Source organism: Folsomia candida, unplaced genomic scaffold, assembly GCF_002217175.1.
Source record: "Folsomia candida strain VU population unplaced genomic scaffold, ASM221717v1 Fcan01_Sc011, whole genome shotgun sequence".
In the NCBI taxonomy this organism is placed as follows: Eukaryota; Metazoa; Arthropoda; class Collembola; order Entomobryomorpha; family Isotomidae; genus Folsomia; species Folsomia candida.
In genome coordinates, this window is record NW_019091203.1 from 4,409,543 (window position 1) to 4,426,451 (window position 16,909).

Here is a 16,909-nt window from a genome sequence, read left to right on the forward strand (position 1 = left end):
AAAATGGTCACAAGCGTTGAGAAACAAAATTTGAGAACATCTGCACCAGTGGAAGTTTTAGAGCAGGCCATGGTCTCAATTTTAAGCCTCAAGTCATAATCCAGATGATTAAGGTCTGCTATTACCGATGGCATTTTTGTGACTAAATTAAGTCGATGAAATGAGCTCATAGTCAATTTTGGACAATTTTTGCATCATATGGCTGAGCCTTGACCTTTTAAGAAATTCAGTTTCTATTTTTCAATAGGCCGGACTTCAAAGGTTTTACACTAAGTTTTGCAACTTTGGTAATGTAATTCTTGGCTTGCGCTGTAACCCTTTCTAGAGAAAAACGGGGTTTCGCTTTTTCCAGGAGATTAATTCAAATTCAAACCATCAAAGACTTAGGGGGATGAGATCTTCGACGTTTTCTATTTGCCAGGGGTATGTATGATTTTTGCTTGGTGCAAATTCTTTAATTTTCCTTGTTAAATTTACGCAAGGCTTGGGATAAGTTTCCACAGAAAACCGCGCATGCTCCAAGCGACCGGCCGTCCATCAGATTTCTCAAGCGTGTGTACTCCAGGAGAGGAAATTTGGAAAGGTAGTATTTTTATATTATACACAAGTATATTATGCATCCATGTGGAAAATTTTAATTAAAAATTCTTACCCGTTATTTTTCTGCATTAAAAAACGTTTATCAAAGAATTTCGTACCCGACTAGGTATATGTCAACAGATAAGTAGATTTTGCGAAATTACTGTTATTTTATATCTCTGATCAACATGCAATATGCATGAATGCACGATTAAATAATCTCAGACATAATATGGAGACATAATATCTCAGACATAATAATCTCAGACATAAATATTTACATAAGATCGATATGATGATACTTATATGTAAATTGCAAACTCGAATATTTGAATTGGTTTTCTAAAACAAAAATTATATAAGGCAAGCTTGCAATTAAGCGCATACCAATAACACATAGAGAAGCGAATCCAAAAAATTCTTAATTGTTACACGTAACATGATAAGTTTCCTCTTCACTTTTTTCTCAGATTTTCTTGCAATGTAAAATACATATGTTAAAACTGTGGCGTATGCACTACCAATATGACCTTAAGCTTCGATTATTACAAGGATCCATCGAATTTTTAAACCGCAGATGCGAAAGATTTTCCGATCACCCGTAAGTGGATTCGGAATGTCGGCACTGTTAAAAATCTGTTACATTCACGTGGATACTACGTTCAGGTCTTGATTTGGTAATAATACCCTACCGGATTGGTAGTAAATTGTTCCTGAGTGGTAAATTTTTCATTGCTGCAGCATTACTGAACGGTAATTCCCGTAAATACGAGTGCCAGTAGAGTTATATGTGTTCTCCGGTCGGTAATCCTTTAATACCAGTTTTCTAAGAGTATGTATGAGATACCAGGTGGGAAAGTATGACTCGGTGAAAAATTGTCACAAAATGAATACCACCATACATATAGTGTATATGCGACTTCGCTACATTTTTAATAGTGTCAGTAATGGGCAGGTAGACCCCCTCCCCCCAGGATTAATAAATCCTTTATTAGAATAATACCAAATGGTAAAGTTTTACTAGATCGATAGCAAATGTTTGGAGAAGTATAATTTTATATACAAAGCCATATGTAGAAACCTTTAAATCGAGAAATCAATACTTACAATTACGTGACTACAAGGGTTTCTAGCAATGTGCATATGTATGTATTCGTTTTTCCAACAAGATATAAATAAAGTATGAAATTTTCACTCAAAGCCCTTTTTCCTTAGATGTTGTCGCAACATTTGCCCAATTTCCCATTACTTTGAACCGATGAACCATTTGCATTTCGCTTATGTAAACTATAATAATTTTTGCGAATGGACCAATAATTTAGCGCATGGGTTTACAAAGTGTCGAAATTCATCCTACTTTTTAAGTTTTCGAAGCAAACTTATTTCAAGGGTGGAACGTTCGAAGGATACATACATATGTATATCAGAGACCATTCATATTACCCGTTATCCGGTAAAATAGTATACTCTGCAGTTCGAAAGACGTCGATCTACATACATGCATTAATATTAATTTCGTACATAAATACATATGTACGCAGACCTGAAACGGGAAATAATTTCGTGAAACTGATTTCATTGGAGATATATACCCAAATTTCGTCATTTCATACACTATCATAATGCCGTGTGTATCTATTTAAATGATCAGTTGTTATCTCAATTCAATGTGTTCCTACGTAAATGATGTTCAACACTTCATTTGTGTACGTAGGTATGTAAATACACTGTAAAAAATCCGATGGAATTACTGGTATTGATGTGGTAATACTTTCTAAACGGGTTTGTAGTAGTTTTTTATTTTCTGAGTGGTCAGTTTTTCATTACCACGCCATTACTAAAGGTTACTTATGTAAGAAGTAAGGATATATTGCCCTCGCAACTGGGGAAATAAGCATGATAAATTTATTCAACCTTGCTTTCCACGTTATTTTCCTTATCTTAAACGTTCCCAGAAATTTGAATAATTCACAAGCAATGGCGGCAAAACCATACCACTTACCCTATCTGAACGATCTGCTGACCCCATTCTCCCAGTGTTTGATACATTTAATAAATTACAAACATTTAAATATTCCCGAACCCAGGCTACCAATAGTTGTTGAAGGTTACCACCTCAAAAATTCAGGCCAGGAACGCTTCTTACTACTAGAAGAAAATCTAACACGTCGCCAGATAGACAGCTTCCGGTGGAAGTGTGTTTTTCACGGATTTATGTTTCCTGAGATGTCAAAAAGCTCGAGCAAATTTAAATGTACAGCGTACTACAAGGAGTATTGGACCGGAGCTATTTCTGAAGATGCATCATCAAATCTATTCAGGCATCGGGATTATTATATTTATTTCACGAATGTAAAATCCGTTCGAGATTGGCCGAGGTGGGCGAGAGGAATCGAATCAGCGCTAGACTTTGAAGGTACGTATATGTACGATAAGACAATACCGTACACTGCAAAAATCTGGTTTGGTAATAAATTCTTACCGGATTGGTGGCACTTTGTCCCTGAGTGATAACGGTAATTTCCGGCAGTACCAGTACTGGTATGTAAGTAAATACCTAATCCGACAGGTGATGATTTCAACCTAGTTTTCCAAGAGTGTATTAAGGGCTGATAACTTACTTAATTATTTGTTTAGGACAATCACACACAGGAATCGTTTATATCTCTAAATCAACCCGACTACCTAAGTGGTTCATCTCTTGTCGGACGTGTCACCCTAAGAAGTTCACCTTCCATCCGTACATTCCCTCACGTAGACAAAAATCTGTTACGGAATCCTTTCAAAAATACGCCAGCACTATTCATCCCGATAAGAAGTTTGTAATTTCTGATGAACCTGCCGAAAATAAGCAATCGCAGATAATGTCGCCATACCCTAGCGTCGATATCTTAACATTTTCCGCCATTTACCCCAATAATACCTACATTTTTCAGGTTTCAGCCCATTTCACCAGAATATTTGGTGCTGAGCCACAGAAAATTATAATTGTTATAAACCAACCATCTCAGGCGCCTGACATGCACATGTGGCGGAGTTCATATAGATTTTTAACGTGCGACGGATTACTTCAAAGGGAATCGAGCGGGCCCAAATTCGTTAACCTGGTTTCTGCATACCGCATGGAAGCGTGGCTTGTTTTATTGAGTTTTGCCTTCATTTCTGCCATAGTTTTAAAGTTAATTTTTAACTTTGGCTACATTGAAGGGATACTTCTTCCTTATGCTTTTCTGCTGGAACAAGGAGTTTCCATGCCGCCATCTAGCGGCAAGCTATTTTCAGCTATTTGCACCTTGACACCATGGCTTTTAATGGGCATTGTTCTAAGTAATGGGTACAAGGGAAATAACGTGACAGACTTAATTGCACCATTGGCAGGAAGACTGATATCAACGTTTCAGGATTTATTGAATTACAATTATACAGTGTATGTCCCAGTGATCGAATACTATGACCACAAGCGTGATATATTTTTTGAGGAGGACTCCGGTGCAGATTCCAGGCTGCATCACTCCTTCTATTTGTATACAACTCACCTGAAAGAGTCCGAGATTAGTTATTGCCACAAGAAAATTTTGGCCATGATAAAACATTTATTATTAAAAATATTTTTGATAAGAAGAAAGCACAAGATAACACTATTAGATGGAGTTTTGTCCTGTAACAAATCAGCTATTGTGGTTTATGGCAATGAAATTGATGAGTATGAAGCCCAGCTGAAATTCTTGCGACCAAAGTCACACATAGTGAAAAGTAAGGATGAATTATTTCAGGAAGAACTCGGATGGATGGTATATTTCGGGTTGGATACAAAACTAGAGGAGAGATTCAAATCCTTGTTTCAAGCCGGGATGACGAATTATTGGCGAAAATATGTAAGATCGTTGAGAATGCAGGAGTTTAATATGCTGAACCGAGTCGGCATTAAAACCTGGGAATCCGATAATGGGTTGATGATGGGAGGAAATTTTGTGGTTGTGTTTTATCTATACGGAATTTGTATTTTGATTTGTGCCTTTGCACATGGAGTTGAGCAGGTTTGTAGAATTTTCAGTGGACGGAGTAAACTGTGTGGTAAATTATGTATTTTAAACTTTAAGTACGCAGATGTGCATAATCTCTGCTGAATGTGCAAATGGTGGAAATCATTTGTGAATTTTCTAGTGGGCTAGCTTTATATTCCTCTTGTAAGTGCGTTCACATATGTATCTACAAAATTCCCTAGTTTAATAAATACATGCTTAATTTCTCAATGCAAAATATTGCGAAATCTAAAAAAACTTTATTCAGTTATCTTGTTGGTCAGTTTTTCAAGAGACGTGGAGTGCTATATCCCATACACAGACAACAGAGAATTATGAACCTTGGTATTACACTCGGATGGTAAATGATGTTGATGGACATCATCTTAATTGAACAAAAAAAGTTCATCGTCGACAAGTATTTAAAGTTTTTGGTGTTCTAATAAACAGGTCTGATTTTCTGATACAGAAAATATCTTATCTTAAAATCTTATCTTAAAATCCATATCTTCAAAGGGGCCATTCAACGGAATGATAAGCGCCACGTTATTCCTTATTTTTGATTTGATTTTTTTATATCTCGTTAGACAATCCCTGTGTAACTTGAAAAAGGTTCCATGGTTAGTACCAGATTGCTAACAGTGTACATATATTTACAATGGGGTGACAATACAAATGTCATGCACTGACCTTATGTCCTAGATGTTTGTCACACGGACAAACTGGGGGATAAATAGTATGCGCATTACCAATTCTTACACTAAAAAATACTGCCGATGGTCTAGTTAATTTTTTATTTTAAATTTAAGTTATTTCAGGTTCGGAATTTCAACATATTTGAGTTCAAGGTTATCCCAATTTTTTAAGAGAAGCAAATATTATCTTAAATGTCCTTCTTGGAAAAGATATCTCGTCGCATTACGCGCTATGATGACAATCTGGACCATTTTAGTCGGAATAATATTAACAAATTGGTACAAAAAATGCTTCACAATGGAGATGATGATCCCCACAAGGTACGAGTCACCCTGGAAAAGTGTTATGGACATAGAGGACATTAAAATTCTACTGCTATTCAACCTTCTAGACCAATACGAATCCCACCTCTACCAATTTATAGGATTTACCCTTCAAAGTGATTATTTTCGGTACCAGTTTTTCTTCAATGAAATTCTAGTGCGGTCCCAACCACTTGCAGAAGAATATAGAGGATCTAAATGAAACGCAGTTTTCCAGAAAATGGCGCAGCGTCTGGTTAAAATGATCAGGTCTGGTACTGAGGGGAGGTATTATGGTAATGGGACGTTTTCGATTTACGAATTCAAATTTGATCGGCCACCCTACAATAAAAGTACATTAAGTGAGTGTCCGACCCAGCCAGTTTCATATGCGGAGCGAGACAATATAATTGTTAAAAGATTATCGACTTGTGGTAAAGTTGCCTTGATGGATACAAAAGAGAATACTATGGCGAATACGAAATTTTTAAATGATAACACGGAAAATATAAGAAATCTAAGATGAGGAAGACACGTATTTTTCAGCGACACGAGGTTGGCCGATACCACCAGTACGACAGAGTTACGTGGAGCAACGACTCAAAATGATGGTAACATCGGGAATTTTTGCACATTGGGAAACTTTGTACAAACTATGGAAGCCAGTCAAACTTTTGGGACATTATGCAAATTGGACGCATCCAAGATTAGATGCAATATCAAAATTGGACTTTAATTCGAAAGTTGTAACGGGATTTTATGTGGGTGGGGTTTGTTTGGCGATATGTGGTTTCGTCTTTGTTCTGGAATTTTGCTGGTTAAATTGTAAAATTTATGCACAATTTTACTCTTCTGAAATTTAGTTTACTCTTTTGCTACATGAAGTCAAATTTTTGTATAAATATGCGTTACACCCTGAAACTTGGAAAAAATATATTTGTAGTAAATTATTTAAATGTTACAAATTAATCAAGTACGAACAAAATTGCTGGACTAATTTGTAAATAAATTTGTCAAGAATTTTGAAATTTTCCTGGTCAGGGACATATCTAAAAATGTTTAATGTTTAAATGTTTAAAAAAAATTTGTAAATCGAAGCAAAATTGGATTTTTAGGGAAGGTTTAAAGTAGTGAAAATATGCCATTTTCAGTATTTTTCAGACATAAAGGGCCTGAAGGATGCCATGATCCAGGTTTCAGGTCTTTAATGTAACTGTTCATAAATTAGAGCGCGAGCAGACAGGCGAATGAATAAACGGACGGACGGATAGACAGGACCATGTTATATAAGGGTTTCAATTTCATCTCAATAAACGAGACAACTACGTGTCAAAATCTGTAAATATATGCAGTCGGATAATACAGTAGCCAGATTATTGATAACATCTAAAAAGTTGAATAATATCAATTTTAATGTGAGTGATAATTTTTATGCCGATTTGGAATTAATCAAATTTTCTAGAATTATTAAAAATATGCGGTTAAAACAATGATCTTCTTTGTATTCATTTTTGGTACTTTGACGTATGAACTTCTCGAATTTAGAAATTTTATAGGTTTACAATATGCATTATTAATAATTATCCAGATTTGAATGGTGTAACATCTGGGTTCCTTATCGGATAGAAATATCCATGCAATTCCTGTAGTATTGGTTGGATCCTTCTCCGAACCAAGACCATTGAAGGACACATCGACTGCAAGTGACGCCCGCGGGGAGGACAACGCTTGTTTGACCGTTAAGAAGTTCTCGGGTTGACCCATGACCAAAACGGAGCAAGTGTCGATTGAAGCATTCCTCAGATTCAACACCAGTCTCACTGTAGGGGCAAAGTCGGAATTCATGCCAGCCTCGATGATCCACAGCGATGACGATTTCAATTGGGATTGTCTGTTTGAGAGATAAAAATATAATTAGTCTTAAGTCGCCCCCGGGTAGTCGGGGTAATGGGAGATTTCTCGACTTTGATAATCTTACCTGTCCGACAGTGTAATTTCGTACGATGAGTCCTCTATCAAACTCGCCTATAAATTTTAAGATTTGGAGTTATATAACGATACTACTAACCACCGAATTTTGAAATAGAGGTGATACCACAACAATTATAATCAAGCTTTAAAGTCAATTTTCCACTTTACGAAGGGTTTTATCACCAGGTTATTAATTTTGAAAATTTTTAAAACCGAATTTTTACAAATGTAGGTATAAACTTTTTATTTTTCTTAACCTTCCTTCAAAATTTCCAGCAATGCTTATTTAATAATTTTTCTGAAATTTTTACTATCGAGAAATTTGGCTACCATTGATTGACCTTACCTCCGATTTCATGCTTTCTTGGTCTAGGATCTAGAAGACTGTCACCACAAAGACCACACGCCCCAACGTACGGATCAGTCACCTACAATTAATAATTTTAATTGCATAAATAATCCAATTAGTTTTTTTTTTAAATTTTCAGTCAAATTTCTACTTTGAAAACAAGTTATTCAAAATATGCACATTTTACGTACGTCTCGTCCACCACAAAGAAGCTCTTGGTCGTCAGCTTGATGTCCCGGATTGGCCCACGCGTACTCAGGTTCTCTCCAAAGGGACCCTCTCGTCGGTGGGTTTAGTACTCGACCATGACTGCTAACTTGGCCAACACCCATGACCCCAAGAATGAGGCAGACTGCCCCTACAACTTTAAGAGGTGTCATTCTATCCAAAGAAATTGTACTTTTCGAACGTATTAATAATCACTCGAAACTGCAAACCCAACTAATTCCAACTCTGTGCCGGACTTTATTTATATTGAGCAGGAATATTCACCCGAACTGCTTGTCTCTTAAATTCTCAAGGGTGGAGATTACGCTGTGATGATAACGAGTCGATAGATGCACTCTTAAAAGTAATGTTAACCGTTGGAAAAGTAAATGCACTGTCAATTTGTACAGTTGCCGCGGACATCTGGCCCAGATGTCCGCGTAATTTAGTGCTGTTTGAAGAGGATCCGTGAGAAACACGTCTGACATGTGCATTGTTAGTTGTTCGTGGAACTTGTAACCTAACAGATGCCTAACAAAACTAACCTAACCTAAGATAACCTAACGAAAAATAGATGTGGCCAAGGTATTAAAAGAAATTATAATTTTTTTATGAAACTTTTCAAGTAAGCCCGAATGGCCCTACCCCTTCGGGGCCCGGCCCTGGGGAAAGTACCCATCCCGCAGCTACTCACTGGGGACATTAACATTGCATGGTACTGGTGTGGGGGGAAGGGGGTCATATAACATGCGGAGATGATGTGCATATGGAATAACTGTGGGGACATTGCTCTTCTTCCCTACCCTTCCGCGGCCACTGATTCTGCACAAAATAAACTATGCTAAATCCATAGTCAAGTTAACTTAATAAGAAGCAAAGTTTACTCTGGATTTGGTGCAGTTTATATACATAACTTATAATTCAAAGTGCATCTATGTACTTTTCAAAATCGTATAACCATTTTTAAGAGTGCACCGTCAAACAATGCAGAAATAGTTCCACTTTAACCACGGCATAATAAATTAAACGGGACTTGCTTTGCATACACAAACTTGTGACCATTAAGTGGATGCATGGTCGCATGGCATGTTTTCGATATGATTTGCACCCCATTCTAGAAGAGGTGGTGAGTGCCTGCAATGATTGATTCATCTTATTCAGGAATGTAATCCGTGTTAGCGGGTGCAAAATTGTAATAATAATAGATAATAAATCAATCAATTAATTCTATTTGCACTATTGTGCAAGTATTTAAGTACACATCGCAAATGTAATTAAGACTCTAATTTAATCAAGCATTTAGAATGTGCTCATAAAATAAGGAGAAGGAGTGGCCGCCCCAAATTGGACTTGGAAAGTTAACACAATGTATAAATTTAGAATAAAGATAGAATTAATGAGTTCAATGAATTTATTTTTCTGGTTAGTAACCCCTATAGATTTACAACTTTGCACTTAGCACTTGTAGCACGTATTACATGCACACTTACTCTACAAGGTCAAGCTAGTAGATTTCGGATAAATATCACTTAAAAATAATGTTACTCTTTCGAAAAGTAAATCCGCTTTATATTATGTAAACTCTACTGAATCCAGAGTAAATTTTACTCTTTATCCAGTTAATGCTACTCTAGATTATAGTTTTTATAATGTAGAATTAATTTTAAAAGTGTCTTAAACTCTCATAAAGGTAACGTTATTTTTAATAGCACGGATATTTGTTTATGTATGTATTTGTGCTCTATTTGTATTTGTGCAGGATTATCATGTAGTTTCCATGTACATGTATTACATAATACATAAACTTGTGATGCTCAACGTTTGCATAAGTTTGTCATTGCTTTGTCACTTAATTTAAGTTTATTTATTTATAAATTTATAAGTTTCTTAAACCGTATATGTATGCAAATGTAAAAACTCTTTCACTCCGTTGGCAAAGAATATGTATATGTAAAGAAACAAGTGGTCATAATTACAAGCAAAAAGCACGATAAATACATGCATACAGAATGCATACAAATGTACATACAAATATGTACATGTTGCACAAAAACCCTGGAAAAATATGCAACAGGCGTCCAGTCCACACAAATCCTAATTACGATTTGATACGAATGAACAGTATGAAAGAAGGGACCGTTCAGTAATAACAGAATTATATTAGTCCTATGTATAAGGTCTCATTCATTCGCTTAAATAGTATTCTTAATCAACAATTTCAACTAGGATGCCAAGGGTCCAATTTTTGGAAAACAATATAACATCCTTAATGACGGGACCGATCCTCAGATAAGTATGCAAAATTGCATACATCCACGCGCACCCGGTCCAGCCCCGATGCAATTTAAGAGATGAACGTTTCTGGTGTCAGCCTCCTTGCCGAACTAATTTGACCATGGGGTATCCATCCCAGCTTAACTTCTGGATCTAACTACCGATCCATTTGCATAAATGTATACATACTGAAACGTTATGGTTGGATGCAATTTTTGCGAAAATTATTGGCAACCTTGCCCACATTGGAACGTTGTGATTCTACTTGTGCAAAATCATGTCCTCGACTCTTCAGTCCTTTGCCACCTTTTAATGGAGTAACAACACTTCGCTTCGTTCCTGAAGTAAATTGTAAACGGGGGGTTCAAGTCAAGAACGGTTAGACGATCGGTATGTAACTAATTATGAAAAATAATGAAATAAATTCGAATCGAATTATGCACTCCTAAATATTTTGTATATTTAGGTTTGAAAGATTGTAAAGTTTAACGTCTCCCCCCGGAACTGTGTAACTAAAAACCGGCACGAATAAACAATTTGGTAAATTATGCACGATATATTTATGAAGTATGTATGTAAATGTGTAAAGCAAAAATCCCCATGTAGCGACGCATCCGAAATCGATTTTAATTAAAGCCCGTTGAGAACCGGTTTTCGATATAACTGAAAACCTGTTTCATATTTCTAAAAAAAATTAAAAAATGGTTTAGGAACAATACCGTTTTAAATTTGTTCTAAAAACACTTGAAAACCGGTTTTAGATTTTTGACAAAAAATAATAATTTCTGACCTTATATTTAATTATTTTATTATTGTGCATTTAGATAAAAATTAGATCATTGTTCTGAAATACCATATTCGCCAGTTTGTATTTATTTATTTATAATTTTGTTTCAAGTTTTAACTTACACCCATTCTATATTTGCAATTTTTTTTTTGTGAAACCGGTTTTGCACTGATTCGACAATCGGTTTACTTAAATTTTCAAAAAATCTGATTAATCGAAAATCGATTATATAAAATTTTGAAAAACTGTAACAATCAAAAACCAGTCTTATAAAAGATTTAAAAATTGTAACAATAGAAAACCAGTTTTTTTAAATCTTCCAACCGGCGCATCCACCTGTATAAATATTTAAAACTAAAATACTTACATAAATATTTAAAAATAGCCTTTTTTTTTGATGAATTCGATTCCCCCATCCGGGTCGTGTATGTATGCTTTTTTGCGTTAAAAAAAATTGCTGAGTAAAATTAATGAGAGAACTACGTACTAAGAATTTAAACGTTCTTACAAATTTTTAAAATCTATCTATTAGGATTGAGAAATGGAGGATTTGGACAACGTGGGTGGTTCCGATTTCCAACGATTTCTGCTAGACTTTGGAACCATTCAATTAACCATTCCGATAGAAGACCACGTCGTGGGAACAGGATCTGGGTTGTCTCCTTTTGAGGGGGAAGTTACCATTGCTGGAATAGATGACATCATCCCAGTGGAATTAGAACAACAACGTCCCTCTTTGGAAGATAACTCCTTATCATCATCATGCGAGTCATCACCAGTTGATCAAGCCTCATCGCTACCACCACCGAAAAGGAGGGGACGTCCACCCAAACTAGATAAGCCCAGGCCAGTTAATCCACCCCGAGTAAAAGCGTATGAATTACCACCAACCACAAAACCCATCCGAAATGCGATTACTGCTCGGAAAAACCGCGTCTTGGCGAAGGAGCGAGAACAAGCCAAAGATGAAGAAATTTTGAGATTGCGTAACATCATTAAAGAGCAAGCAGTACGACTTTCGGATTACGAGAAACGATTCCAGAACATCCTGGAAAACGTGTTGAGCGGTTAAACCAAGAAAAGTTGGGACGAAATTGAAATTACAACGTTTCAGGTAGCAAACAGAAAAAATACAAAAAACCCAAAAAAATTGAAAAATCATAAAACCATAAAACCACAAGTAAGCAAGCAAGCGAGCAAGTTATAAACAATTGAACAAATACACAAGCAAGCACACAAGCAAGTTATAAACAGTTAAACAATTAAACAAATAAACAAGCAAGTACGCAAGCAAGTTATGAACAATTGAACAAATAAACAAGCAAGCAAGCAAGCGAACAAAAAAAATGTAACAATGATGCAAACAAGCAAACGAAAGAAAAACATTCAAACCAGCCACAAGCAACTCGGATAGATAAAGTATCAAAGTTGATAATCCCATGATAACTCAATACTTCGATAATCGACAGCATTTACATCAGAATTTAATCAAAAAAGGACTCGATTCAATTCTGCTGGATATGCGGCCGACCGTCTGAACTCATTGATTATGTGAACCGACGCCTTTACACGAATGAAGTAAGAATTTTGGAATTTCGAAAAAAAAGTAAAAGTCTTACGTATATATTTTGTCGAAAAACACAATATCCACTTACTTCAAATTTAGGAAACGGAAAAGAATAATTGTTATGTCAAGTCATACATAGTCATAAAAACTTAAATAATCCTTTATTAAATTGTTATGTCAAGTCAAGTCAAGTCATGTATGTAACTGTTAATTAAATTGCCAAAACTAATGAGTTAATTTATGTAACTGAAATTACCGGACGGAATTATGATTATGACATTTATAATTTATACATAAAGTGACTATTCCATGTTAATGATTTGTATGTACATGTGTCTGGTTACACTCTAAATAAAATTCTATACAATTTTCTCCAGTTACTCAACTTGGGGTAAATTTTACACAACTTTATTTAGAGTGCAGTAAGAAAATAAATTTCAGTTTTTGTCCCTATTTGGTAAAACGAATTTTTTGTACATCATTTTTACCATTTTATTTTAACAAGGGTTGGGGGATGGCCATAAATTGTGTCATTACTTTTGAGACCCTCCCTTCCCCCTTCTCATATGTTGCAGCTTCTTTTCACATGTGACACAAATGCCCTAAGAAACACTTGATGGAAACCAAGCCAAAAGTACCACAACTCCTGTTTCCATATTCAGCGAGAAAGAGAGAAAAACTCCGATTCTGGTGGTTATCCACCACCGTTGACGTCAGGGGCGTATCCTCTACACTTTATCTCTCTCTCACTATGTAAACTTTGGATCTCACCAATTCTCAATTAATTAACCATTCAGGATTAATTAAATCATGGCTTATCAAAATCATGATAACCCTTTAATTTTTGCAGAAGCTTTTAATTTGGGGCGAATTGAGTAAAATATTCGGTTATCTGAAAAATAGATAAGAATGACCATAACCCCTGTAACATTAATTTTGAATTAGAAATCGTCATTACAAATTAAGATAAGCATAAATTTTCAAGTTTAGTGCGATTTTGATGAACGAAATTTGCATATCTTGAAAATAGATAATCAAATTGATAAGCCCCGTAGCTCTAATTTCAACTGTAAATATATCATTGTTATAAACTCAAGACAAGCTGAAGATTTTAAGTTGGAAAAATTTGGACGAACGAATTTTACTTCACTGAAAATTTGATAAGCCTCGAGATAATCTTAGTGTCCACTTTAGAGTGGATGTAATGTAACTACTAACCCTCGAATAGGGAGCGTTACACTATGTACAATTTTAAATTTAGGGTGAGTTGGCAATTTAGTTTTAGATATTGCCAATTTTCATAACTTCGGTACTTCCATTTATATATCTCATTAGTGGCTTGCTACGGCTCTTGCCTTATAAGTCACTCCCACAGAAACTTTGATAGCAAAAATCTCCATGTTGCAAAACTTTCTCTTCAGACAACAAAAGCTTAAAATGTTGGTTTTTTGAAGTAGAAAAATCTGGCATTAGGTTGTCAGAAGAGAAAGTTTTGCAACACCGAGTTTTTTAGTGATTTCCACGTAGGTAAAAAAACCGCCAATTTTCGAATTTTGAAACTTTTGATGCACCAAAATGTCTGTATTCATGGGGGAATTCAAATGTCAAATACAAGTTGAGGTCTAATTATTGTTGTACCGCGTGTACATTAGCTTTCTCATTGTCCCCAATTTATTTTCTCAATTTTTGAAAGGGGGGTGGTTGAAGATAATTCAAAAATAGCTATGCTACAATTAAGTTTAATCCCGTATTTGTATTTACAATTTTTTTTTGTTTAATTCGGTGAAACCGATGCGAAATGGATGTGTACTTTTGGCTTGGTTTCCATCACTTGTACCTTCCCCCCGGGTTAGGGGGGAAGGTATGCATTAAGAAATGCATACAATTTATTTATTTAATCAATAAATAATCCTTTCTGACCCAGCACATTTGATGACATCCATACTGAAGCACCCCTACCCGAGGAATCTCGTATCATTTTCCCCGAGCGGGTTCCAGTCACAACCAACCTAACATCTGTATTTCTCGTTTCGCTCACTTACATTCACATTGCTCACAACACCTTTAATTTTAATTACAATTAATTAAGCCATAAGTGTAATTCCACAATTAACCAGTATTTACAAGGATGGATGCAGGGCTTGCTGAAAGCGTAAACTTCTTGTATCAACAACTCACCATTTTACAGGAATTTATTCAGCACAAATTTGGTAAAACATTTACAAGCTTTTCTTTCGCAATGTTAAATTGCTAAATTTGTTACTAAATTCATAACAAATCGAAACAATACACGTAATTATCAAATTACCATTTAATTTACTCGGCCTGGTTATGAATAATTGACTACGTTTGAAATATTAAAATGCAAATGAGGACTTGCGTTAAACATTTTTTACTATTTTACTTCACTCCTCGGTGAATGGGTATTCAAGGGTATTCATTATTCGTTTCGTATCCTTCATTTTGAAAAAAAGTTGAAAATATTGAAATTGGAAAATCAAAATTTTGAAAATACTTTATGCTAATTCTGAATAGGTTCGGAATACAAGGATTTCGAGCAGTTGAAACTCTCAGGGCCCACCTCCCCCACAGCATCGAATGGAAATGGGCCACTGTTTGAATATAAGTATGAGGGGGACTCCGACCAGGTCGAGGACAATTCGCCCTGGGGGGAAGGAAGTTCAACCACCCCGGACGACGGTTTTATGATAGACCAGGCGGATGTCGAGGTCGAGATAGAAATCCCCCAGAACGAGGGGGACGACCAGGAGTACAAGGTCATCACGTGGGATCCGGTCAGCCTTGACCCCGATCCAATCCAGGCAGGATCGTCCTTTGGCCAAGTGGGTCACGTGGTGCTAGGTGGGAGATTTGTTAAAAAAATATATTTGAATTAATTAACCTCTTCAGACACATTTGTGCAGTATTTTGTTTTCCGTTGATGTCATCAACTTGATGAAGAAATGCACAAATTTAACCCTGACACCAAAATTTCTAAAAAAGAGTATTTCTTTGTGGAAAACTCGATGGTAAAAAAATGTATTTTTCCATATTTTCCTCTCAAGTTTTCGAGTTTTCCTCGGGTAACAAAGTGGATTTTTCGTGTTTTTCGTTAAAAAAAACTTCCTAAATTGGAAACTGGTTGAAAACTTTAATCAGGTGTACTTATGAAGTTGAAGGGAACTTTTTGTAAAAAAACATCCATAGTACAAAAGAGGTTAAAATTAATTTTCCTACTCTTATTCTCCAGGGAGACCGGTCGATACTCGTTCGCAGAAATCAAAACGGAAGTACAAGTCCACAAGACAAGTAACAAAACCCCCCGTCACCAAAGGATCGTGCGACTACTGCGGAGAAAAAAACGGTCGGAACCCGACCCACATTCTGGAATGTCATAGGGAGATGTGCGTCATAACGAAGGGGGCGGATGGGGGGGACGTCGTCAAGGGGTATCTCTGCCCACGGAAAAACTGCTCGAGAAAGGGGCGACCCCTCTACAACCATTACCAGGTCGAAGTTCATCTCAGGTGGCCGTGTGCGAGTTAACGAAGTGGGGGGGGGATTATGTATATAATTTCGTTAGTATGGGAAAGTTAATAAAATATGTAAAGTATCGAAGATCAACATGTTAACAAAATCGCCAATTTTTGCGCTACCTATTTTATGAACGTTCTCTGTGATTCAGGATATTTTAAGCTACTTATATATTTAAAAGAGTTATATTTTTGCGAACGTGTTTAATTTTAGTTTGTCATCTTTAAAGCGAGGTGATTTTGTATGTTAATTTACAAGAATTAAATATTTACATATTTAGGTATTTTATTTACATTTCAAATGTGTTACATTTCCAATGATATGCTTTTCTTTTGGTTCTAAGGAAATACTAACATGTGTAATCTCAAATTGGGATTAAATCCCCTCTGGCGAGAGCTTATTTTTATGAAAAGATTATTTTCATCTAAAATTTAATAAAAGAAAACACCAAAGTTATTTCTTTGACTATGCGGCTCGTACTATTTAAATCTTGGTTGCAAAATTTATTGCAAGTATTATTTGGTTTAAAAAAGTGAACATATTAGGAGATTTCAAGTTTTTTGTGGTGGGTAAGTACTTACATACTCATATGCATATTTACTTACTTTTTAATTTTACGCA

General features: G+C 35.7%; 3 protein-coding genes across 3 annotated transcripts; 2 read left to right on the forward strand and 1 right to left on the reverse strand.

The window, feature by feature from the left end:
• Nucleotides 1–7,075: 7,075 nt before the first annotated feature.
• LOC110854985 lies at nt 7,076–8,385 on the reverse strand. The gene is made up of 4 exons (XM_022103412.2): nt 8,111–8,385; nt 7,917–7,998; nt 7,578–7,624; nt 7,076–7,490 (listed from the first exon to the last, which is right to left on the reverse strand). The coding sequence occupies exons 1-4, from the start codon at nt 8,297–8,299 to the stop codon at nt 7,215–7,217; spliced, it is 594 nt and encodes a 197-aa protein (XP_021959104.1). The 5' UTR covers nt 8,300–8,385; the 3' UTR covers nt 7,076–7,214.
• A 2,308-nt stretch (nt 8,386–10,693) lies between these two features.
• On the forward strand, nt 10,694–13,218 carry LOC110855059. Its single transcript, XM_022103490.2, has 3 exons — nt 10,694–10,790; nt 10,867–10,940; nt 11,720–13,218. Exon 3 carries the CDS (start codon nt 11,729–11,731, stop codon nt 12,257–12,259), a length of 531 nt encoding a protein of 176 aa, XP_021959182.1. The 5' UTR covers nt 10,694–10,790; nt 10,867–10,940; nt 11,720–11,728; the 3' UTR covers nt 12,260–13,218.
• A 1,536-nt stretch (nt 13,219–14,754) lies between these two features.
• On the forward strand, nt 14,755–16,744 carry LOC110855013. The gene is made up of 3 exons (XM_022103444.2): nt 14,755–14,964; nt 15,290–15,616; nt 16,005–16,744. Exons 1-3 carry the CDS (start codon nt 14,883–14,885, stop codon nt 16,298–16,300), a joined length of 705 nt encoding a protein of 234 aa, XP_021959136.1. The 5' UTR covers nt 14,755–14,882; the 3' UTR covers nt 16,301–16,744.
• The last annotated feature ends 165 nt before the right edge of the window (nt 16,745–16,909 follow it).